Source organism: Capra hircus, chromosome 15, assembly GCF_001704415.2.
Source record: "Capra hircus breed San Clemente chromosome 15, ASM170441v1, whole genome shotgun sequence".
NCBI lineage: Eukaryota > Metazoa > Chordata > Mammalia > Artiodactyla > Bovidae > Capra > Capra hircus.
Genome location: NC_030822.1, coordinates 9140898 through 9168020, shown reverse-complemented (window position 1 = coordinate 9168020; position 27123 = coordinate 9140898). Strand labels below are relative to the sequence as shown.

The following is a 27123-nucleotide window of genomic DNA, read 5'->3' as shown; positions in this document are numbered from 1 at the left end:
TATTCTATACTAATACTGTATTTATATTAATTGAAACTGGTGGTCTTTTACCATATCAGGTAATTAAGTAAATAGTAATTCCATTTTCTATTAAATTTAATTTAAAAAAAATCAGTTTTAAGAAAGTATTAAGTGACCTTAGGAAACATTGATGTAAGCAATGCTGTACTGATACTTCGGAAACTAGAATAGATGGAGAATTTGCTGGATCAGTTTACACCATCTTTCTATTCCTGGTAGGAAAAGACTTCTTTTTTTGGAAAGGCAATACACGCACATGGTTAGAAAATACTGACAGTAAGAAGAGTGAAAAATAGTAGCCTCTTTCCTGTATTTCCCCAATGTCACAGAACACTGCCCGAAGACTTTTGATTTAAGATGTGCTTTATTTAGCTTCCTAAAGTGAATGATGAAGAGTTGACTGCCCAGACAATATGGAGCATCTAGTGAGATTCACACTATTATTTTATAAAATTAAAAAATAATATTCAACTTGGGTTAAGAATTTTTTTTTCTATCCCACCATGAGCTGCTATCTCTGCTACTACTGTTGCAATATTTCTTTAGCTTTAAAGCAAAGAATATATCTTTTAAAAGCAAAGACAGGACAATCCTTGTCCCTTTCCTCCCTGCCTTAAGTAGACAAATTTAATCTTTTTTTGGCATAAAGTAAAACTTTTGAGATTGACTTAAGTTTGACAGATGACTTGGTCATGTTTGTCCATTATTTCAAGCATGTTACCTGTCATGACTTAGAGAACTAAAGAATTTGTCATTTACTTTGATGGGGAAATTGTACTTGATCCCCCATTGCCTGGCCATTGAACATGACTGATTATTATAGATCTGCAGTGGTGCTTATAGAGATGACTAAGAGAGGCTCTCAGTTTCCAGTTTTATTTTTTGTTTCTTTGTGCCCATAAAAATAATTTTTATGCTTTTCTATTTTTGCAGGAAAAAAATGTACTTGTGAGGCAGTGTCTGACTTTTGTGTAACTATATAGTGCTGTATTTGGTTCTGAGAATTCTCTGAATATGGGAAAGTGGTATTTTTTATCTATCTAAAAAGATCAGAGGCTGAATTTTTAATACTTATGGAATTTAAACTCATATTCGTTTCTGCTTAATACTTAAAGCCCTAACCATGGAATGGGTGCTTTATCGAATACCTCATATCCACAGTGGGTCTTATGCATCACTGTAGTCTCTGTAGTCATACAGATAATAGTTTCTAAAAGCTGTTAATTTGATTTAAATTTGATAGTTAATAGGAGATGATAGGGAAAAAATGTTCTTGTTGGGAGCATAAAGCCAAATCTTTTTGAGAAGTGTGTTTAGTATTTATTCTCAACTTAGTCTACTTTAATATGTTTAAGAGGGACCTTGGGGAACTTCCAGTTTCAAAATAGGCAAGTAACAGTATTTTCTAGCCTTTTATCTCTTGGAATGTGTAGGAAATTATTTAGGAGAATAAGACACAGAAAGCACCATTTGGATGAAATGAGGGAACTTCTGAAACCCTTGATTCCCAGGCACAGAGAGTAAAGTTAGGGCGACAGCTTACTTCACAGAGCAGATGTCTAAGAGCTCACAGATGGCCCGCCACTGAGAAGCAAGCACGTTTGCTGTGGACCCCAGAAAAGCACAGGAATTCAAAAGACAAGGATGAGGAAGGGCACTGAACCAGATGTGCTTGAGAGTCCAAAAAACTGGGCACAGAAGAGAGCAGAGGTGAGCCACCAGACTGAGAACAGAGGTTAAGTGGTGAGTCTGCAGACTGACAGCTGCCCAGCTACTCAGCAGCCAGAAGACTGGAATTTGGGGAATGAAGAGATATCAGAGAGTCCTGGAGAAAATACAGATGCTGTTATCTGTATTTGGAAGAGTCCTTTTCGACTCCATGTTGGATCAGTTTTTTTGACTTTAACCTTTGCTTTTTGTTGCTGTTGTTATTATAATCATACATAATGGCCTGCCTCAGGTAACCCTGTTCCTCTGCTTGACTTAAACGGAAGTGTCTTTGTTCAGCTCACAGAGAGAATCTGACCCAGCCCATGTGTGAAGTGAAAGTGAGTGAAGTCCCTCAGTCTTGTCTGACTCTTTGCGACCCCGTGGACTGTAGCCCACCAGGCTCCTCTGTCCATGGGATTCTCCACGCAAGAATACTGGAGTGGGTTGCCATTTCCTTTTCCAGGGGATCTTCCCAACCCAGGGATTGAACCCAGGTCTCCTGCATTGTAGGCAGATGCTTTTACCTCTGAACCACCAGGGAAGCCCCTCTCTGTGAATGGCTGCAAAAACAAGAAATTGACACCCTCCCACTGCCCCGCCCCCCACCTCCCACCACTGGCCATTCTAGGAGGTATTTGCAAGATTAATAGCCTTTTTACTTTACTTCCTTACCTCCTCCCATTCTCTGTTCAGTAAAAGAATCTGGCATCCAGATCCCACAAGATGGTTATTTTGAGACATTTGTCTGCCATCTTCTCGGTCTGCTGACTTTCTGAATAAAGTCGTATTCCTTCCCTCAACACCTGTCTGTAGACTTTTTGGCCTGTCATGTGGCAAGCAGAGCAAGCCTGGACTCAATAACAATACTGACTTGTGGATCCTCTAAACAAAGAGCTCGTTTGCCCGGTGATTACCCTGTAGTGAGGGCCCCAATATAGTCACTCCACCCATGCACCCTCATTGCTGTGTTACTGTCTCCAGGATGAGACAAACCAAAACAATCAAAAATAACTTAGAAGAGACAGAATAAAAGAGTAGACGAAAGTATAAATATATAAACAAAGTCTAATTAATGTCCTGAGAGATAAGATAATGAATGTATAGTAGGAACAACCCGCTGCTTTAAAAAGAGAGCAATCAGAATGAGAAGAGCTCTTCAGTATTAAAAAATTGACAACCTAATTTTAAAAGTCAATACAAAATTTGGAAGATAAAAGTTGAAGAGATTTCCAGGAAAGTTAATAAGGAAAGTAAAATTAATAAAGAAACTGTTATGTCCAAACTCGGGTTAAAGGAAATTCTAGACAATGTGAGGCAGAAATTATCAAATAATTGATATTTAATACATAAGAAAATTGCCAGAATTGAAGCCCATGAATTTGGAGTCCCATCAGTGCCTAGCACCAATGAATGGAGAAGCACCCACTTCAAGTTCTATCACCATCAGTTCAGTTCAGCCGCTCAGTCGTGTCCGACTCTTTTCGACCCCATGAATCGCAGCACGCCAGTCCTCCCTGTCCATCACCAACTCCCGGAGTTCACTCAGACTTACTTCCATCGAGTCAATGATGCCATCCAGCCATCTCATCCTGTCGTCCCCTTTTCCTCCTGCCTCCCAATCCCTCCCAGCATCAGAGTCTTTTCCAATGAGTCAACTCTTCACATGAGGTGGCCAAAGTACTGGAGTTTCAGCTTTAGCATCATTCCTTCCAAAGAAATCCCAGGGCTGATCCCCTTCAGAATGGACTGGTTGGATCTCCTTGCAGTCCAAGGGACTCTCAAGAGTCTTCTCCAACACCACAGTTCAAAAGCAACAATTCTTTGGCACTCAACTTTCTTCACAGTCCAACTCCCACATCCATACATGACCACTGGAAAAACCATAGCCTTGACTAGATGGACTTTTGTTGGCAAAGTAATGTCTCTGCTTTTCAATATGCTGTCTAGGTTGGTCATAACTTTTCTTCCAAGAAGTAAGCGTCTTTTAATTTCATGGCTGCAATCACCATCTGCAGTGATTTTGGAGCCCCCAAAAATAAAGTCTGACAGTTTCCACTGTTCCCCATCTATTTCCCATGAAGTGATGGGACCAGATGCCATGATCTTCGTTTTCTGAATGTTGAGCTTTAAGCCAAATTTTTCACTCTCCTCTTTCACTTTCATCAAGAGGCTTTTTAGTTCCTCTTCACTTTCTGCCATAAGGGTGGTGTCATCTGCATATCTGAGGTTATTGATATTTATGCTGACAATCTTGATTGCAGCTTGTGTTTCTTCCAGCCCAGCGTTTCTCATGATGTACTCTGCATAGAAGTTAAATAAGCAGGGTGACAATATATAGCCTTGACGTACTCCTTTTCCTATTTGGAACCAGTCTGTTGTTCATGTCCAGTTCGAACTATTGCTTCCTGACCTACATATAGGTTTCTCAAGAGTCCTAAAGATGAAGTAACGATCCTAAAAGCCCCAGTGACAAAAAAGCAAATTGTAACTAGAATGGTGAAACATTCTTTTTAAGCAATACTGGTGCAGTGGAGGGTTGTTTTAATTTTGTGTTGAAAACTTTCTCTTGTTTCGAATTCTAGTGTAGACTTAAAAAAAAATGCACAATCAAAAATTTGAGAATTAGGTTTTGTTTGGCAGCCATACTGAGGGCTTAAGCCCAGGAAACAGCCTTTTAGCTCTGAGTGACTGCTCCAAAGAGTCAACCACTCTTAGCTCTGAGTGACTGTTCCAAAAAGGTAAGGGAGGAGCCAGGATGTATGAGTTTTTGCAGTTTAATTAAAGAAAAGCAGACTTCTCAAGTTTATGAATTTAGTGCTTTTTCATGTATGGGAAGATGCCAGAGTCTTGGTTTACTGAAGCCGTTCCTTTGATATGCACCTAACAGGCCAGTATCCTGATTTTCTCCATCCTGAATCCCCTGAGGGTGCACAGCTGGGGGCAGCTGATGGCCTGATGACCTCAGCATCCTTTGTTTACTGATGGCAAGCAGCATTCTTTGTTCATACTAGTTAAACTACTACAAGTGAAGTTAGAATATAGACTATATTTTTAAAGATACAAAAGATAAAAAAAAATTGCCTCTTAAACTGTCACATGAAGAGATGTGATAACTAAATTTAAAATTCTGGATGGCATCCTGGAACAGAAGGACACTCAGTAACAAGACTGCCTGAAAAAAATATGAAGTTTAGTTAATAATAATGTATCATTATTGGTCCATTAATTGTGACAAATTTTCCATAATAATGTAAGATGTTAGTAATAAGAACTAGCTTGGAGTTTGAGGAACACTCTGTATTATCTTCACATTTTTTTGTTTTTGGATAAGTCATACTTTTAGCCACCTCATGCAAAGAGCTGACTCATTGGAGAAGACCCTGATGCTGGGAAAAATAGAAGGCAGGAGGAGAGGGGATGACAGAGGACAAGATGGTTGGATGGCATCACCAACTCAGTGGACATGACTTTGAGCAAGCTCCGGGAGATGGCGAAGGACAGGGAAGCCTGGCGTGCTGCAGTCCATGGGGTCACAAAGAGTTGGACAAGAGTGACTGAACAACAAAAGCTACTTTAAAATTTAATAATTACTTTTCAAAATGTTTACAAAATGTATCTAAATGCCTCCTTGTTTGGCAACTTAGATGTGCTCCATAATGAGGGACTAGAACAAGATCTAAAAAAACAAGAGCTTCAACCCAGGAGAGAGAGTCCAAGAGAATTCCCTAAGATTAGCTTCTAGAACCATAGCTGTGCCCACAGAGCATCTATTCCAGGTTGGAACAGGATGAAAGTTGGAGTGCTCTGTGAAGGTGATCTTTAAGGGAAAGAAAACCAAAAAGGAACAAATTGATGGGGTTGATTGTGTGGAAAAATATACTGAGAGGCCTTTAGAGATTGGGGCAACATTTAAAAGGAAAGCTAAGCAAATGCAAGCAAAAGGCCATTTTAACTCCAGGAGAAGAAAAACGTTGATTAGGAAAGAAAATGTAATTCTGATATGCAGTTTGGTTCACTAGTGGGTGATATATTTTTCTAGCCACAGTAATTGTTGAATAATAAAGGATTTGACAGACTTTGTTCCTGCTCTCTGGGAGGGAGTATCTAAATCCTTGGAGTTTCCTAAGTGATAGGGATGTCTTTGTTATTCATGGTGGGCTCTGATAATGTATGCCCGTGAGATCGCTCATGGTGGGACTGTATGGAGAGCTTCAAGATGGGGACTGGTCCTGATGGAAACACCAACCTCGGGATTAGAAGATTGGCACCTTGAATGGGATACCAGCTGAACCTTCCATCCTCTACGGAGGGATGAGGAGGCTCGAGTCTGAGTTCAGTCCTGTGGCCAGTGATTCAATCAACCACACCTTCGTAATGAAACCCAATGAGAATTCCATATTCCCATGATGCTCTGTTCTCCTCAAGAAAAAGTAACCACTCCTATGGATTTATTCTCCATTCATACTGGATCACACTTAGGGAAGGAAACGTGACCCAGAAGGAAACAGCGGCTCACACTCCAGTATTGTTGCCTGGAGACTCCCATGGACAGGGGGACTGGTGAACTACAGTCCACAGGGTCACAAGAGTTGGACATGACTGAAGTGACTTAGCACTGAATCACAAGCTAGTACATCAGCTATTTTACTTGCTTTTAAAAATATATCAGTATTTCTAAAAGTCTGTGCAGTAGGGCTTGATTTCCTTCATCTACCAAAAAGCAGCTGTGTTGTGTAAAAGTCCCAGAGGCAATGCCGCTGTGTAAAATGATTTAAGTAACATTAAGCCCTTCTTGCAAAAATCATCTTGCAGTTCCTAGTGAGTGAACACACTGATGTTCTGGGGTGGGGCTGGAGGAGTGACCTCCCCTTATTCAGAGAGGTCCTGGAAGCTCTGCATTGGGGACCCCCCTACACCTTGCCCTCTGTGGCTGTTCACTTGGTTGGTCCTGATTTTTATCCTTCACTGTAAAGCTGTAATCATGAATTGTCTTAAGTTATCCTGAGTTCTGTGAGTCATCCTAGTGAATTCTTGAACCTGAGAAATTGTGAGAACCTGAACATTGTAACCAACTAGTCACAAGTGTGGGTGACCTAGGGACGCCTAAACTTGTGGCTGGTGCCTGCTCGTGGACAGTTTCGCTGTCTTTAACCTGTAGGATCTACACTCACTCTGGGCTAATATCAGAATTGAGTTACAGTATTATAATAATGTAATGGCTAACTGTTTGCAGGATCTTGTGATATAACTTCATTGGGAGGATGGGGAAATTTAAAGGGGTGAAGATTGTCTTCAACCCTAATGAGTCAAGTAATATAAAAATAAATGAATCAGGGAATTAGAGTATAACAGGATTTAGAACATGTAAAGACAAGGAGATGCAATTAAAAGCAGTGAAAATTGTTGTTTACGGGGATGGAGTAGGAAGGTGCAGAAGGATACAGAAAAAAATCCCCCCCCCCCTTTTTTTTGGTCCAAAACCTCTTGAAACTGTTTTCTTTTTCAAGCTAAGTTATGTATTTCTTAGATTTAAGTAAAATCACTTTAAAAAGAAGGGAGCCTGACTTGTAGGCTCTCAGTAGTTCATCAGGAAATAGACATTTGTGACGTGTGTATGTAGAGGAGGTATTTAGGGGGATGTTTTCAGGAATGGTACCTAAAAGTGAGTAACCAAAGGAAGCAGGGTAGGGCAGAGGGAGAAGTCAACACTGATGCTGGAGTCACACGAGCCCCATGGGATGGCCCCATGGGATGGCCCCATGGGATGGCCCGTCGGAGATCCCTAAGTGAGGTAAGGGAGCTGGATCTTTGTGTGGACCGGTAATTAGGCATGCATTACCCAGGGGAGGGCTGTAACCTTGGGCAAGGCAGCTCCCTTTGACTGAGGATCATTCCTGGGAGATGATGTCTTGTGCGCTGAGAGCAGATAACACTACTGGTGAGAGGATTGTCTGAAGACCTCTGTACTAGAAGCGAGGATGAGGTTGGTACTCTTAACAGTACCTGATGCCCACTACAAACTCCAGAAACTGAAGAGTCTGATAAAGTTTTGATAGCCATCAGACAAATTTTATAATCTCTAGTCCTGACATATTCTAGGCTTTGCAGGACTATTTTTAAAGTGTGGTACGCTAGTTGAGGGCTTCCCAGGTGGTGCTAGTGGTAAAGAACCTGCCTGCCAATGCAGGAGACTTAAGAGACATGGGTTTCATCCCTGGATTGGGAAGATCCCATGGAGAAGGGAATGTCGACCCATTCCAGTATTCTTGCCTGGAGAATTCCATGGACAGAGGAGTCTGGTGGGCTACATACAGTCCATGGGGTCACAGAGAGTTGGGCACAACTGAAGTGATTTACCTGAATGTATGCTGGTTGAGGTCAGCCTGGAGTTCAGTTTTCACACACACACACACACACACACACACACACACACCAGAGTCATCTGTATTCTTTTGAAATATGTATATTACAGCCAGAAATTCTAGATGCATTAGTTGTGGTGAATTTATTGTCATTTATTTATTGAGCTTTTTCATATTAAGGGATTTAAAAACACCAAATCTGAGAAAGTCTGATGTGGCCATTGATTCAGTGCTGTAATCACATATAGGATTTGCTTGCTCCACAATTGTTGAGCATAAACAGAATAATCTAGGTATGAAAGGCTCTGTGAATAGACAGGTTGAGTGGCAGACAGATTAGGAGAGTATAAGGTATTGTGCTTGTATCATGAAGAAGTTTGAGAAAGCAGGTTCTCAGGGAAATCGTCTCAGTCTTGTTTTGTAGTTTGTAAGAGCAGCTAACTGTGAGCATCACTGGTGCATTCAGCAAGTGTCTACTGAGCACCCACCTTGTGCACCTCACACAGCAAGGAGCCTAGAATCCAGCAGAAGAATTGAGACGTGTGAGCAAATGCATTTCGAAGTAGAGAGTGGTAAGTGCTGCAAGAGAAGCGCATGTAAAGACGTGGAAGAGAGAAAGGACTCGTTTGAAGTGATCTCAACAGTGGAGTTAGTTGGTGGAGTCTGAACAAGCTATGAAGAAAGAGGCATGGAGATGAAGTTCTGGGGATCTGGAAGAGAGCAGAAAAGTTTATCACAGAGAAAAGGAAAAGGAGAGAATTGGAAACAATTAGAAAATGTTTATCCTTCTTGTGTGAAACATTAGTGCATCAGAGACAGGAATACAGTGTAAAATTTGGGTCCCCTTACTTCCAGAATACTCAGAAGATGAAAAGTTACAGAAATGTGCAACAGAGTTGATAATGAGGTTGGAGGAACTTTCATACGATACTTAATTTCCTATAGGTGGATTCCACTACAAATGTTTAAAGGCATGAGTTAATAATGTTTCTTGTAAGCAAAATCACAATCATAAAAACACATGAGTTACCTTTGAGAGGTATCAGAGAACCAATTTATTTTGAAAACTGGTAAGTAAAGGAAAAAAATCCAACATTTATCTTGTGCTTCTGTGCAAATTCTGTATCATTTGTAATCAAATAACTGATAAGGAGTTGTTTCACTATGGAAATATTCCAGCTAATAAATTAAGATGGGAAGACAGAATTCAAGAATCAGTTGAATTCAGTTCGGTCGCTAAGTCGTGACTGACTCTTTGCAACCCCATGGACTGCAGCATGCCAGGCTTCCCTGTCCATCACCCTGTCCAACTCCTGAACCTTACTCAAACTCACATCCATCAGGTCGGTGTTGCCATCCAACCATTTCATCTTCTTTGTCCCCTTCTCCTCCTGTCTTCATTCTTTCCCAGCATCAGGGTGCTTTCAAGTCAGTTCTTCATATCAGGGGGCCAAACCATTGGAGTTTCAGCTTCAGCATCAGTCCTTCCAGTGAATATTCATGGACCGATTTCCTTTAGGTTTGACTGGTTGGATCTCCTTGCAGTCTAAGGGACTCTCAAGTCTTCTCTAACACTATGGCTCAAAAGTATTAATTCTTCAGCTCTCAGCTTTCTTTACGGTTCAACTCTCACATCCATACACGACTACTGGAAAAACCATACCTTTGACTAGACGGACCTTTGTTGGCAAAGTAATGTCTCTGCTTTTTAATATGCTGTCTAAGTTGGTCATAGCTTTTCCAAGGAGCAAGCATCTTTTAATTTCATGGCTGCAGTCACCATCTGCAGTGATTTTGGAGCCCCCCAAAATAAAGTCTCTCACTGTTTGCATTGTTTCCCCATCTGTTTCCCATGAAGTGATGGGACTGGATGACATGATCTTAGTTTTCTGAATGTTGAGTTTTAAGTCAACTTTTTCACTCTCCTCTTTCACTTTCATCAAGAGGCTCTTTAGTTCTTCTTTGCTTTCTGCCATAAGGGTGGTGTCAGTTGCATATCTGAGGTTATTGATATTTCTTCTGGCAGTCTTGATTCCAGCTTGTGCTTCATCCAGCCCAGCATTTCTCATGATGTACTCTGCAAATAAGTTAAATAAGCAGGGTGACAATATACAGCCTTGACGTACTCCTTTTCCTCTTTGGAACCAGTCTGTTCCCTGTCCAGTTCTAACTGTTGCTTCCTGACCTGCATACAGATTTCCCAGGAGACAGGTCAGGAGGTCTGGTATTCCCATCTCTTGAAGAATTTTCCACAGTTTGTTATGATCCACACAGTTAAAGGCTTTGGCGTACTCAATAAAGCAGAAGTAGATGTTATTCTGGAACTCTCTTGCCTTTTCCATGATCCAGTGGAGGTTGGCAATTTGATCTCTGGTTCCTCTGCCTTTTCTAAAACCAGCTTGAACATCTGGAAGTTCACAGTTCACGTATTGCTGAAGCCTGGCTTCAAGAATTTTGAGCATTACTTTGGTAGCATGTGAGATGAGTGCAATTGTGCGGTAGCTTGAGCATTCTTTGGCATTGCCTTTCTTTGGGATTGGAATGAAAACTGACCTTTTCCAGTCCTGTGGCCACTGCTGAGTTTTCCAACTTTGCTGGCATATTGAGTGCAGCACTTTCACAGCATCATCTTTCAGGATTTGAAACAGCTCAACTGGAATTCCATCCCCTCCACTAGCTTTATTCCTAGTGATGCTTCCTAAGGTCCACTTGACTTCACATTCCTGGATTTCTGGCTCTAGGTGAGTGATCACACCATCGTGATTATCTTGAAGATAATCTTGTGAAGATCTTTTTTATACAGTTCTTCCGTGTATTCTTGCCACCTCTTCTTAATATCTTCTGCTTCTGTTAGGTCCATACCATTTCTGTCCTTTATTGAGCCCACCTTTGCATGAAATGTTCCCTTGGTATCTCTAATTTTCTTGAAGAGATCTCTACTCTTTCCCATTCTATTGTTTTCCTCTATATCTTTGCATTGATCGTTGAGAAAGGCTTTCTTATCTCTCCTTTCTATTCTTTGGAAGTCTGCATTCAAATGGGTATATCTTTCCTTTTCTGCTTTGCCTTTAGCTTCTCTTCTTTTCTCAGCTGTTTGTAAGGCCTCCTCAGACAACTATTTTGCCTTTTTGCATTTCTTTTTCTGGAGGATGGTCTTGATCACTGCCTCCTGTACAATGTCACAAACCTCCGTCCATAGTTCTTCAGGCACTCTGTCTATCAGATCTAATCCCTTGAATCTATTTCTCACGTCTACTGTATAGTCATAAGGGATTTGATTTAGGTCATACCTGGTGGTTTTCCCTACTTTCTTCAATTTAAGTCTGAATTTGGCATTAAGTAATTCATGATCTGAGCCATAGTCAGCTCCTGGTCTTGTTTTTGCTGGCTGTATAGAGCTTCTCCATCTTTCGCTGTAAAGAATATAATCAATCTGGTTTCAGTATTGACCATCTGGTGATGTCCATGTATACAGTCTTCTCTTATGTTGGAAGAGGGTATTTGCTATTACCAGCACACTTTCTGACAAAACTCTGTTAGCCTTTGCCCTGCTTCATTTCATATTCCAAGGGTAAAGTTGCCTGTTACTCTAGGTACCTCTTGACTTCCTACTTTTTCATTCCAGTCCCCTGTAGTGAAAAGGACATCTTTTGGGGGTGTTATCTCTAGAAGGTCTTGTCGGTCTTCATACAACTGTTCAACTTCAGCTTCTTCAGCATTACTGGTCGGGTCATAGACTTGAATTACTGTGATATTGAATGGTTTGCCTTGGAAATGAACAGAGATCATTCTGTCGTTTTTGAGATTGCATCCAAGTACTGCATTTCGGACTCTTTTGTTGATTATGATGGCTACTCCATTTCTTCTAGGGGATTCTTGCCCACAGTAATAGATATAATGGTCATCAGAGTTAAATTCACCCATTCCAGTCCATTTTAGTTCACGGATTCCTAAAATGTCAGTATTCACTCTTGCCATATTCTGTTTGACCACTTTCAATTTGCCTTTATTCATGGACCTAGCAGTCTAGGTTCCTATGCAGTATTGCTCTTTATAGCATCAGACTTTACTTCCGTCACCAGTCACATCCACAGCTGGGTGTTGTTTTTGCTTTGGCTCCGTCTCTTCATTCTTTCTGGAGTTATTTCTCTACTGATTTCCAGTAGCATATTGGGCACCTACCAACCTGGGGAGCTCATCTTTCATTGTCCTATCTTTTTGCCTTTTCATACTGTTCATAGCATTCTCAAGGCAAGGGTACTGAAGTGGTTTGCCATTCCCTTTTCAGTAGACCACGTATTATCAGAGCTGTCCACCATGACCCATCCGTCTTGGGTGGCCCTACGGTGGCCTGGCTCATAGTTTCATTGAGTTAGAAAAGGCTGTGGTCCATGTGATCAGTTTGTTTAGTTTCCTGTGATTGTGGTTTTCATTCTGTCTGCCCTCTGATGGAGAAGGATAAGACGCTTATGGAAGTATCACCGTCTTGCAGTCTCTAATTAAATATTGTATCTCAGTGGTGAACATCAATGGCTGCTTATGTAACAGAAAGCAAAATTAGCAAATGTGTGCCTCCTGATAGAAGTACATACTGTTGCTTATAAAGTATTCTTACCCAAAAAATTAAACCTGAATTTGATCACCTAACTATTAGTGGACAGAGAAAGTGAAAGTAAAGTCTCTCAGTCATGTCCGACTCTTTGCAACCCGTGGACTGTAGCCCACCAAGCTCCTCTGTCCATGGGATTCTCCAGGCAAGAATACTGGAGTGGGTTGCCATTTCCTTCTCCAATTAGTGGACAGAAGAACATGTTAAATGACATCAGGAGGATGCAATCAGCCAGTGACAGGCTGGTTAAGTTAAATGTGTGATCTACTATATTCAACAGATGCCAGGGAGGGGAGAAGGAGGGAGGCAGAGGGAGAAAAAGAGAAGCTGATAGAGCAGATAGAAAATGGCAACCTACTCCAGTATTCTTGCCTGGAGAATCCCATGGACAGAGGAGCTTGGTGGGCTACAGTCCACGGGTTGCAAAGAGTCGGACACGGAGTCCATGGAGTCGCAGAGTTGGACGTGACTGAGCGGCTAAGCACAGAGCTGATAGAGGGGGAGAGATAGAGATGGAGACAGACATAGATGTGATTTCATAACCTGTTTTATTATTTCATATTCTATTATGATTATGAAAGATATGACTAGAAAGAATTTAGATATGTTTGCCATATTTCTGAATAGTAAAAGTAGGGAAAGTGTTAGTCGCTCAGTCCTGTCCAACTCTTCGTGACCCTGTGGACTGTAGACCACCAGGCTCCTCTGTCCATGGAATTCTTCAGGCAGAAATACTGGAGTGGGTAACCCTTCCCTTCTCCAGGGGATCTTCCCCACCCAGGGATTACGACCCAGGTCTCCTGCACTGCAGGCAAGTTCTTTACTGTCTGAGGCATAGGGAAGCCCATTTTAGGATGCTACTCACAACCATGCTATGAATTTGTTAAACATGATTCCAGTGTTTTAGAGATAAGATACCTTGGTGTGATCTGACCTGTTATCATTTTCAGATGTTTATGCTACATAAGGTTTTAGAGCTTTAAAGAGAAATATGCTTTCTCGTAGAAGAAATAGATATTATTCGATTTTTACTACCTATAAATATATTTTAAAGGTTTTAAATGTATAATAGGATAATGTGTACTTAATAGTACAGCTCCATGCATTTTTACATACACACATACACATCAAGATATAGAGTATTTCCTACATCCTGAAGGTTCCCTTAATGCCTTTTCCCTGTCATCTACCCCATTACCTAGGAGTAGCCAATATTCTAACTTCTATCGTTATAGATTAGTTTTTCCCTTTTTTGGAATTGGATAAATGGAATCAAAACAGCTTATACACTTTTTTTTTTTTTTTTTTTAGCTTGTACACTTTTATTTCAGGCTTTTTTTGCTCAATATAATGTCTGAGAGATCTGTTCATCTTTTGCATGTATTAATAGTTCTTTTATTTAAAAATTGCTATTTAGTATTCTGTTGTGTAAATATACCTTAATTTACTTACTCATTCTCTTGTAGTTTAATATTTGGACAACTGTGCAGCAATAAAGCTACCATGGACATTGTTTTGATAGACATGATGTTTTTATTACCTCTTGGGAATTGTGAGGTCATAGGTAGGCACGTTTATTTCTGGACATAATGCAAAGTCATTTTTCCAAAATGATTGTGTCAATTTATAGTGCCACCAGCATTGTATGAGAGTTCCAGTTGCTTTACATCCTTGTCAGCCCTTGGAAGTGCAGTTTTTTTATTTTTAGCTTTGTGCTGGGTATTCATTCCTAATAAAGAGCCACTGGTAATTGCTCCATCTTTTACATCAGAGTATAGTTGACCCGTCAGCATCACGGTCGGTTAGGGTCACGGACCCTCCATGCAGTTGAAAATCAAAGTATAACCTGACAGTTGGCTCTCAGTATCTTGAGATTTTGCTTCTGAGGTTTCATATCTGTGGATTCAACTAACCTTGGATCCTGTAGTACTGTACTATGTATTTATTGGAAAAAATCCGCATACACTTGGGCCCTTGGTGTCCAAAGCCATGTTGTTCAAGAAGCAGCTGTATCACATAGGCCCTCTTGTGTCTAATTGGTGGGTCTTAATTATGATCAGTTCTGCATCGTGATTCTGAAACTAAACTGTTACTTGTTTCTTCTCTCAGTTGTCACAGGTAGTACTGATGGAATTGGAAAATCATATGCAGAAGAGGTAAGTAATTTTCAAGACTTTCTATTTGGTATAAAAATGTAAGAACAAATACAGAATGCTCTCTTACAGTAATTTTGATTTTGAAGTTAAAAGCACCAATAGAGCCTTATACAATATAATAGAGGTACTTTGTTTCTACCTTGTTAGCAATACTGTGCTTAAACACAACTTTAAAACAACTTTTGGGGCATAATGTGTGTAAAACGTTTTGTCCTGGTAAGTTGGAATTGTGAACATTTTAGTGTAATTTTATTTTATATTGTGTAACTATGGACCATTCTCAGTCTTTAAAGTTAATTGCTTTGGATTATTTTCCAAAAGGTAGATAAATTATTAGTGATTAAATCTGCAGACTAGTCCATGGTATCGTTTTCACAAGAAGGACTGTGACTGACAGATATTGACAGACAGCCTCAGAGGATTCCAGTTGTCTCTAATGTAACTGAAGGGGAGGACATCATAATAGTTTGAACAGAGCTATACAGACCAGAAGCACTGGCCGTGCTGTTAGGGCGAGCAGTCCTGGCTCCACAGAGGCGCACCGATAGCCTGAGATACTGTCTGATTGTGGTGGAGATCCTGGCTGATCCATTGACTCTCTCATTTATCCTTTCAAAAGCATTTTTTAAAAAAATCCTTTGGTTTCTCAGCCTTCTGTTTTTAATACAAAATCTACAGAAAAGTTTCAAGAAGAATACAGGAAGCACTCATATACTTTTCATCAGGATTCACCAGTTGTTAACATTTTGCCCTGTTTCTCTTTATCATTATAATTTGGAGCTTCCCTGGTGGCTCAGAGGTTAAAGCACCTGCCTGCTATGCGGGAGACCAGGGTTCGATCCCTGGGTTGGGAAGATTCTCCTGGAGAAGGAAATGGCAACCCACTCCAGTATTCTTCCTGGAGAATCTCCTGGATGGAGGAGCCTGGTGGGCTACAGTCCACGGGTCGCAAAGAGTTGGACACGATTGAGCGACTTCACTTCACTTCACTTTGGTGGGACCATTTGGGACTTACAGGCATTGTAACAACTCACCCTTAAAGATTTCAGCATGAAGCGTCTGAAAACTAGAATGTTCACTCTTGTAACCACAGTCCAGTGATCACACATGGGATACAAAGTTTAACTTGACACACTACTGTACAATATACACTCTGTATTCAGGTTTCCCCATTATCCCAGGAGTGCCTTTTATAGAGCTTTTTGTATTCCAGAACCATTTAAAGATTATGCATTGCATCTAGATGTCCTGTTTCTTGACCAGGAGAGCTCCCTAGTGCCCTTCCGCGCAGGCCCCCCGCCCCCACCTTTTTTGCTTGTTTTCTTTGGTAACAGTGGCATTTTGGGGGAAATCCAGGCCAGTGGTTGCGTAGATTACTGTTTGGGTTTGTCTGATTGTTTCCTCGTGATTGTGTGCGTGTGTGCTCAGTTGCTCATGATGCGGTTCAAGGTAAATTTTTTTAGCAGAAATGCTGCACAGGTGATAAACATTTTTTAGCAGGAATGTTACACAGGTGATACTGTACTCTTCTGAGTTTGTCTTATCAGGAGCCACAAGAAGTCCATTCGTTCCTTTATTGATTATGTTGAGATAAGTCACTTACTAAGATGCTCTCTACCATAATTTTCTATTATAAAAGTACCTTTTCCCCCTTTGTAATTAATGAGGAATCTGTGGGATGATTCTTTGCATGCATACCTCATTTCTCAACAGTCTTCCACCCCAGCATCTGTTGCTAAATTAGTTATCGCTAGGATAGTTTTAAAATGGTGATTTTTAAATGGTATCTTTCCTTTTAAGATTATATTAGATGCCGTTTTTCAATAGATAGGATCTTTTCCTTGTTCTTCCTCTCCCCATTAATTAAAAAAAGAAGGACTCGGTATATATTTGTGGGTTTTGTATAGTGTTTTTATAAGAGATTAATTCAGCAAGTTATTACCAATCTTAATTATTTTTTATAAAAAAATGTTCCATATCTTCTCATTTGCTATACCACTTTTTACTTAATAAAAGCTGACTTTAGGATTTAGGACTGGAAAATTAGTTTACTAAATCATTTATAGTTCAGAGCACATAATTTATTCTCATTTATATACTGTCTGTAGTAGTTCACTAAAAATTCTGTGTATATCAGTGTTTTTTCTTCTGCCCCGATATTTATGGGTCTCTGGGGATAGAAACCACGTTCCTATAAATCTTAATTCATTTTGTGCAGTACTTATACAGCCCTGGAGAAGTACACAGAAGGTACTCCTCAGGAAATTCTTTATTAAGTCATACAATTAACTATCTTAGTTTGCCTTTGTAGTCCATAAAGTATAGTATTTAAATAAAAACTTTAAAATTGGTTCTATTTTTTGAATTCCCAACATTTTAACTGTAGTTTCCTTTGCCAGTTCTATAGTCTTCATGTACCCAGTCTAAGACAAAAACTTTTAAAGCTAATTTTTAAATTAAAGAAGTAATAGATACTTATGAATAAAAAAATTAAGTATGGACAGGTACAAAGTAAAAGTCTTCCTTTTTCTAAAACCCATTGAGTTTTATACACTAGCTTGACTGAGAAAAATAATTCTTTGGGGAATCTTTTTCTAAAGTCTTCATTTTGGTTTGCCCATTCATTACACTCGGGGGTTTATTTGTTTTTTAACTTGAATTATCATATGTTTTCTTAAAATGAGACTATATCTAATGTACATTTTAAAGTGAAACAGAGATGTGATTCAGCTGTTCAGTGTCTTCTTTTATTGTTTCAGTTAGCAAAGCGTGGAATGAAAATTGTCCTTATCAGCAGATCACAGGACAAACTGAACCAGGTTTCCAGTGAGATAAGTAAGTCCTCACATCACCCTTCCCCTAAAATCACAAAAGGAGTACAGGTAGCCTAAATTTAATGTTCTCAAGCAGATATCTAGCGTTAATGTATTTATGTTTCAGAAAGCTTCTTTTTTTGTTCTTTTTTGCTGTTAATAGGGGTGTTTCAAAGGTAGATCAGTTTTTTCTAATTAATATAGTACCATTATAAGTTGCTTAAAATGTGTTTTACTGACTCATTAGGTTCTTTTGTGAAGAATCCGATTCTCGGATTATGTTCTCCTTAAACATCTGCATTCTTTTTCTGTTGCTCCTTTTAGTTATTCTAACTTTTTTTTTTGCTCTTTGACCTCAATGTCTTTATTTACTGGCCATGCCATGGGGCATGTGGGATCTTAGTTCCCCAACCAGGGGTGGAACCTGCACCCCCCGCAGTGGAAGTACAGTCTTAACCACTGGACCCCCAGGGAAGGCAGTCCCTGACTTCATTGTCTTTAAATGTAAATCATATACGACTGAGGAAAAATGCAAAAGGCTAGCATATATACATGTGAGAGAGAAACTATTTTGGACTTTTTTCTTAGACAGCTGTGCTTGAGACCTGAATTATAGTATGGCAAAAACTCTTTTCTTCTGACATCTCGGTAACCAACCAGATGGTTAAACCAGTGCTGTGCATTTCCTTGGTAAAATGTGTTAACTCATGTTCCCCATATGCTGTTTGTGGCTGGTAGGCTTCTCAGTATGATGCTTGTGTACTTTTATTCCTATGGGTCTAATGGTTTACCTGTTAACAGTCAGTTTTATTTGTTTTCAGACTTAACTTATGCCGGGTGCATTTGTTATTAAGCATTCTGTACACTGATGAATTATTAGTGTAAAAGGGAGAGTAGGATAACCAAGTTGAATGCTCTGAAAAAAAGTGAGAAAAGCAAGTTCTTTTAGAAATTGGCTGTCAACCTAGGGGAAAACAAGAAAAATGCAAAATATTGGGGAAAAAATGGTTTGGACTGTTTGATATGTGTTAAAGTTTTTGCTGCGTTAAGAACTGAAATTGCAATTATAGATAATGCGTTATGGGTGTGGGGTGTTGTATATGTAAGAAAGACTGGAATTCCAGACTGCAGATCCAGATTCAGATAAGGACTTGGTCCCCTACGCAGAGGATTGGTGAATGAATTACACGTACTCATGGTGTCAGTCAAAATGGTTATAACATGTGCTTATCATTTTCTAGAATTCTTGCTTTAACTGAGTTCTCTGAGTATCCAGCTAAAAAACTACCCTGATTCTTTCAGAAGAGTCCCAGCTTTATTGAGATATAATTGACATATAATATTATGTAAGTTTGTATATACCTTATTATTAATAACATTGCTATCTACTACTAACATTTATGTAGTATGTTGTTATTTATTTATTCTCTCACATGTATTATCCTCTTTGATCCTTCAAGCAACCTTGTGAGGTGTATATTTTGGTATTATTTCTACTCAGACCATAGCTGGTCCTGTTGGACAGATTACACGTTGAGACACTTTAGGTGAAAAACAGATCTTTGTAATATAAAGTATATTAAAAAAAATTTAAAGCCCTGTTGAGGGCACAGATCTTTGCAAAAGTGAGATATGCAGTACGTCTTTGGTGTTTAAGGATTTTAACTTTCAAAGTTTCAACTATGTAAATGCAGCCTTGGAGGTCCAGGACATACAGTATCTTGCAGTTTTGCTGAGGTGTGAATTCGAATTAAGGAGTGCTCCTGTGACACTTCGGAGTCTGAGGTATTTACTTAATGCAGTAGGTGATGTTAACATATTGCCTGGATCTTAATACTGTTTGTTACTTAGTTACTTGTAGTTAAATGTGTCTAATAACTCTTACAGTGATAAAAACATTGTGTGTATGTTTGTGGCGAGTGTATGTAAAACTGATTGTTAGTGAAAGCACTTCGTAGTTGCTAGAAATAAAGGTTCATAGGCTGAAAGTAGAAGCTTTTAATTAAATGGAACATTGAATTTTGAAATGCTGTACTATGAATGACTCCACCCCCTCTTTGATACAGAAGCAAGAAAAGCTTCCTCATGACACTCACAGCAAGTGCTCCAGGCTGTACAAAAATTGCCCCATGAGTCAGAAGATATGCTTTAATGGCATTTGAGAATTTTGTTAACTTGTGATATGAGGTGACACATGAATGTGGGCAGAAATGTGATTCTGGAAAGAGACAGGATCCTGTTCAAACATTTTTCATGCAGAAACAGATGGTGAAGGCACTGAAATGACCTTTATTATGAGGAAAAAAATTTTTTTTAGTTCTTAAAAATTTTGAAAAATATTTTTCTGGGCATAATATAAATTTACTGGGAGAGGTGATATCAGCAAACCAGGTCATCTGTTCCAGGCTGAAAAAATAAATACACAGAGGAGATTTATACGTTTGTATAAGTTTTCAACTCAGATGTAAATCATCTGTGAGGGGATCATATTTTCCTGAACGTATGTATTCCAGAAGAAGGAAGGACCAGAATTTAACGTTGGCAAAGACAGACTGACTCTGTTTATGCCTTCAGCAAATCTTTATTGAATGCCTGTGTACCAGGTACTATGTCAGGCAGTCAAGATACAATAGTGAACAAGATATATGCAGTCATTGTGCTCGTGGAATGACGTGAAAGTGGAGGATACAGAAAAAAATAGGAAGAAAATAATAAATAAAACCAAAGACAAATAATTGCAGTTTATGGTAAGTACCATGAAGGAAATAAATAAGGGGCTGGAGGAAGGAAATAGGGAGTTCTTATATTGTAGCAACACAGTGAATTTTATGACTGGAAGACTAATAAAGGGCTACACCTAGACCTCTTGCCCATATAATAAACAAGTTGGTGCTTCAGTGAAGAGATATCTGCTGGACCCTCTTGGGGGTTCGGTGGTGGAGGGATTGTGTGTGCAAATTGCCATGGTAGATCCACTCCAACATTTCTACTTCCTTAAACCTTTGGGTTCTTGACTCCACATTATGCCATGAAAAGTTGTGGCCTCTGTAGCTCAGATGGTAAAGAATCTGCCTGCCATGCAGGAGACCAGGGTTTGATCCCTGGGTCGGGAAGATCCTCTGGAGGAGAGAATGGCAGTCCACTCCAGTATTCTTGCCTGGAAAATCCCATGGACAGAGGAGCTTGGCAGGGTACAGTTCACGGGGTCACAGAGTTGGACACGACTGAGCAACTAACACTACTACTACTACTACTACTACTACTACTGTTTTATTAGCTGAGCCGTTTAAAATCCTAAAGATGATGCTGTGAAAGTGCTGCCCTCAGTGTATCAGCAAATTTGGGAAACTCAGCAGTGGCCACAGGACTGGAAAAGGTCAGTTTTCATTCCAGTCCCAAAGAAGGGCAATGCCAAAGAATGTTCAGACTCCATTTAATTGTGCTCATTTTACATGCTAGCAAGGTAATGCTCAAATCCTTTAAGCTAGGCTTCAGCAGTGCATGAATTGAGAATTTCCAGATGTACAAGTTGGGTTTCTAAGAGAGGAACCAGAGATCAAATTGCCAACTTTCCTTGGATCACGGAGAAGGCAAGGGAGTTCCAGAAAAACATCTTCTGCTTCATTGACTACGAGAAAGCCTTTGACTGTGTGCATCATAACAAACTGTGGAATCTTCTCAATGAAATGGGACTATCAGACCACCTTACCTATCTCTTTAGAAACCTGTATGCAGGACAAGAAGCAACAGTTAGAACCTTACATGGTACAGCTGACTGGTTCAAAACTGGGAGAGGAGTATGACAAGGCTGTATATTGTCACCCTGCGTATTTAACTTATATGTGGAGCACATCATGAGAAATGCCAGGCTGGATGAATCACAAGCTGGAATCAGGATTTTTGGGAGAAGTGTCAGTAACCTCAGATATGTAGATGATATCACTGTAAAGGCAGAAAGAGGAACTAAAAGAGCCTCTTGATGAGGGTGAAAGAGGAGAGTGAAAAAGCTGTCTTAAAACTCAACATTCAAAAAACTAAGATCATGGCAACAGGTCCCTTCACTTCATGGCAAATAGAAGGGGGAAAATTGGAAACAGTGACAGATTTTATTTTCTTGGGCTCTAAAATCACTGCAGTCAGTGACTGGAGCCTTGAAATTAAAAGATGCTTGCTCTTTGACAGGAAAGCCGTGACAAACCAAGACAGCATATTAAAAAGCAGAGACATCATTTTGCTGACAAAAGTCCATATAGTCAAAGGTGTGGTTTTTCCAGTGGTCATGTACGGATGTGAGAGCTGGACCATAAAGAAGGCTGAATGCCGAAGAACTGATGCTTTTGAATTGTGGTCTTGGGAGAAAACTCTTGAGGATCCTTTGGACAGCAAGATCAAATCCGTCCATCCTAAAGGAAATCATCCCAGAATATTCATTGGAAGGACTGATGCTGAAGCTGAAGCTCCAGTACTTTGGCCACCTGATGCCAAGGGCTGGCTAACTGGAAAAGAAGATTGAGGGCAGAAGGAGAAGGGGCGACAGGGGATGAGATGGTTGGATGGCATCACCGACTCGATGGACACGAGTTTGAGCAAACTCCAAGGAGAGAGTGGAGGACAGAGGAGCCTGGCGTGCTGCAGTTGAGTGAGAGCAAAGAGTTGGATACAACTTAGCAGCTGAACAACAACAGCAATGCTATCAAATGTGGACCATCGTGGAGTCGAAGTTAACTCTTAAGAGCTCTTTTCAGCTGTAGAAACTAACCTTTAAATCCTAACTCTTTCACAAGTGACTCACGTAACCCATCCCTGGGTTGGGACAATCCCCTGGAGAAAGGAATGGTTACCCACTCCAGGGTTGCCTGGGAAATCCCATGGACAGAGGAGCCTGGTGGACTATAGTCCTTGGAGTTGCAAGAGTAGGACATGACTTAGCGACTAAACCACCACCAGTCTGGTGTTATATTTTGTTTTCCTTAGTCTACTGCTCATAGAATCTGTTCACACCCAGATTTTTCCAGATCTCTACCAATACATTTTTCCATGTTTCTACCAATACATATGAGATCTATACCAATTGTATTAAAAAAAACTTCACAGTTATTTTTGTGTATAAGTTATTACTTGTGGATTAGACTTTGTACTTGTGCTTCCAGGGAATTTCAGTATCTAACCCTTTTATGGGTGGTGATAAGGGATGTTCTGGATAGTAATAAGGCCTCCTCAGCTAGGTCTTGAGTAGAAGAGGCATTCTGCTGCAAATGAATTACCCTTATATTTATGGTGAGGTTTTTACAGGATTTTCAAGCCAGGGAAAGCTAATCTCTTCAGAGACAAGAAAGCAAGCTATTTCTCTTTCCTGGTAGGGCAAGCTCAGAGTAGCATTGCAGGGGCAGCGTGTGTGTCATTTCTTTAGCCTCAGCAGAGTCCACGTAGATATCCTCATCTCTGGTCTCAGGGTCTCCCTCTTTCTCATTCTGCTTCACTTTCATCCATGAAATGTGGTGAGTCTGTGAAAATCAGCTTCTATTGTAATTCCGTAAATGACACACTCAAATCTGGGATGTTAGTGAAGCGAGCTCTGTGGCTATAAAACATAAAAGTTTTTACTGGGGTTGCCATAAAAATTCTCTGGATCTAGATCATAAATGTGATCTCAAAAGCTTAAAGACCCAAGCTTGTCGTTTTCTTTCTGTTAGAGCCCCAGTGCATTCAGAAGAAGCCACATATCGCAGTCTTTGTTTTTATTGAAGTTTTGGTTGAAGGATGATATTATATGTTAGAGGTATACAGGACAGTGATTCGCAATTTTTAAAGGTTATACTCCATTTACAGTTATTATAAAATGCTGCCTGTATTCTTCGTGTTGTACAATATATCATTGTGGCTTATTTTACATATAGTAGTTTGTATGTCTTTATACCCTACTGCTGTATTGCCCCTTCCCTCTTCTGCCTTCCCACTGATAACCATTAGTTTGTTCTCTTTATCTGTCTTGTTCTTTTTTGTTATATTCACTAGTTTGTTGTATTTTTTTAGGTTCCACATATAAATGATATCGTATAGTATTTTCTCTCTCTGATTTATTTCACTTAGCATAATATCCTCCAAGTCCATGCATGTTGCTCCACGTAGCAAATTTTTGTTATTTTTTATGACTGAGTAGTATTCGTGTGTGTGTGTGTGTGTGTGTGTGTGTATACTCCCTCTTTGTCCATTCATCTGTTGATAGACACTTAGGTTGCTTCTCTATCTTGGCAGTTGTAAATAATGCTATTGTGAACACTGGGGTACATGTATATTTTCGAATGGATTTTTTTTCCTGATATATACCCAGGAATGGAATTGCCTGGTCACAACATAGTTCTGTTTTCAGTGTTTTGAGAATCCCCCATTCTGCTTTCCACAGTGACTGGGCCAATTTACATTCCCACCAGTAGTTTAGGAGTGTCCCCTCTTCTCCACATCCTCACCAACATTTGTGATTTGTGTTCTTTTTGACAATCACCATTCTGGCAGGTGTGAGATGATGTCTCCTTGTGGTTTTGACTTGCTTTTCCAGTCTTTGTAGTCGTCATTTCTTCCAAACTGAAAGGTCTGTGCCAAGGAGCTGCTTGGTCTCTTAAGGCACTTCTTCAGTAGATGCTTGAACGACGGGCAACCGCCATTCATAGTGTTGCTGCGGCATGGAGTCAAGCCAACGTAAAAGTCTCTTGAGGTCTGTATTTCAGGCTTCCACTCCTGATACCAGTTTCTGTACAAGCCAGAGTTCAGTCAGGAAACAGAAGCCAAGCAAGTTTGTTTAACTAGGCTAGCTTGTCTCTCTTCATGCTCATGCTCAGTTGTGTCCGACTCATGCAATTCCACGGACTGTGATCCACCAGGCTCCTCTGTCCGTGGGATTTCCCAGGCAGGAATACTGGAGTGGGTTGCCATGTCCTCCTCCAGGGGATCTTCCCGACCCAGGGAACCCATGTCTCCTGCGTTCCTGCACTGCAGGTGGACTCTTTACCACTGAGCCGCTGGGGAAGCCCTCTCTCTCCACCTTTTAAACTCACTCCAGTGGGTGAATTCATCCTTCTTTCTTCCTTGTCTCACTGGAGAAGTCTTTCCTGAATGCAGGAAAGGAGGAGACTAAAAAAGAAACCAAGTGGAGAGAAATAGGGCTCCTCTCACCATCTAACTCTCTACTGTTATTATGTAAATTTGGGGATTCTGTGCCTTGAGATGTAATTGCTTGTGTACATGGAGGACAGCCTACTCATCAAAGCTCTTCAGAAAAAAATTTAAAAGGATTATATATAACATTGTAGGGAACTAAATGTTTTGCCAGCAGTGGTTAAATGCTTTCCCAGGATTGACTGCTTTGATGAAATTACAGTTCTTTGTAAGGATACCTGTCACTTGTTGAATTAAGACAAGCTGAAAGTCATCACACATATAATAAGCTTATTTTATTATCATTGTTAGCCAGGATTATGAATATATTAAGTATTTTTATTGATTTTGATTTGTCAAAGAAAAAAGACTCCTGGAATAAATGTCAGACTCTGAGATGAGTTGTGCTTTACTTGCAGTAAAGCACAGTGCGAGAGAGACTGGCTTTCAGAGCAGCCTAATGGTGCGTAGAATATAAAGAAGGAAATGTTAATAGTTCGTATTATTATGCAGCAATCGATAATTCTCATTGCATACAGTTTAATCAACTTTGATTTCAAAAACATTTCTGTCTTCGATTAAAGAAAGTGAAAGAAAGTGAAGTTGCTCAGTTGTGTCCAACTTGTGGCAACCCCATGGATTGTAGCTTGCCAGGCTCCTTCTGTTCATGGGACTTTCCAGGCAAAAATACTGGAGTGGGTTGCCATTCCCTTCTCCAGGGGATCTTCCCAACCCAGGGATTGAACCCAGGTCACCCGCATTGCAGGCAGACTCCTTACCGTCACAAATATGATGTCTCTTTTGTGTGACTTATGTCAGGGTGAAAACCTTTAGGATGGCCCCAAAATTTCATGACTTTATTTCTTCAAATGTAAAGCTTTTAGAAAACTTACTGGTAAATCTTCCTGGTAAATAGTCAACAGAGGAATAGGTTAAGGTAAACAATATCAGTTTCACTTTTTCAGTCTTGACCTATGATCGTATCTGTGCAGTTAAAGTGCAGATTTGACCCAACATGTTGGACCCGTGTTTTTTTGATGTGCCATCAGTATTGTTAATATGGAGCTTTACTGTATTTAGCTTTTTCATCTATCTAAGGAATATGAAACATTCTTGAACACCTAAAGATCTTTTTGTTTTATCTTTAATAAAGCTAGAACTGTATGATTGTAGGAATAGAGTTAATCTCATGTATCCCCTAGAGTCACATGTTTCTGTTACCACTTCTGTAGTGCCAAAAATATCTTTATTGCCCTTTGAGTTCACCTATTTCAAGGTCGTAAGCCGTCGGGAACCAAGAAGACCATCCAGTATGCCTCTACCGATTTTGCCTGTTTGTAAGATCATATTACCTGTGATCTTACTGCAAGTTCCCCAAGTAACTCAGTGTTGTTGGTCTTCAGAAAGTGACGTTCTGTGCTCCCCGTAAGACTCCCTTTAAGTCATAGAGGAGGTACCAGGATGGTATACTGGGAGGTCTTTGAAACTTTGTTTCCCCATATGGGAGTGTAATCCTTGTTCCTTACTTGTGGGTTTGTCATGCCTAATTAAGTGAGAGGTACTGTTAAATGAAACATTTCTGGCATGGTGATAGTTATAAATTTGCTTTAATCTAATTTATATCATGGTAGGAGAAAAGTAGATTCCTCCTGAGCCTATGCAAATAATTACATCACCATGTAAAGTAAAAGGACTTGGGACTTCACTAGTGGTCTTGAGAGTCCCTTGGACTGCAAGGAGATCCAACCAATCCATTCTGAAGGTCATCAGCCCTGGGATTTCTTTGGAAGGAATGATGCTAAAGCTGAAACTCCAGTACTTTGGCCACCTCATGCGAAGAGTTGACTCATTGGAAAAGACTGATGCTGGGAGGGATTGGGGGCAGGAGGAGAAGGGGACGACCGAGGATGAGATGGCTGGATGGCATCACTGACTCAGTGGACGTCTGAGTGAACTCCGGGAGTTGGTGCTGGACAGGGAGGCCTGGTGTGGTGCGATTCATGGGGTCACAAAGAGTCGGACACGACTCAGCGACTGAACTGGACTGAACTGAACTGAACTGAGGAGAAAGGTAGATTCCTCCTGAGTCTATGCAAATAATTACATCACCATGTAAAGTAAAAGGACTTGGGACGTCACTAGTGGTCCAGGGACTGGGACTCCATCATGCTCCCAAGGTAGGGGACCTGGGATCGATCCTTGGTCAGGGAACTGGGTCCCACATGCAGCAACTCGGGACCCATGTTCCACAATGAAGATAGACGATCCCTCTTGTTGCAACCAAATAAATAAATATTTAA

General features: G+C 40.2%; 1 protein-coding gene across 1 annotated transcript in view; it reads left to right on the top strand.

Moving 5' to 3' along the window:
- The window catches only part of HSD17B12 (hydroxysteroid 17-beta dehydrogenase 12), a 169029-nt gene that overhangs the window by 46293 nt on the left and 95613 nt on the right, over nt 1–27123 (top strand). Inside the window, exons 2-3 of the mRNA XM_005690127.3 lie at nt 14812–14858; nt 17618–17693. Of these exons, the coding sequence (XP_005690184.1) occupies nt 14812–14858; nt 17618–17693 (123 nt within the window). The remainder of the gene's footprint in view (nt 1–14811; nt 14859–17617; nt 17694–27123) is intronic.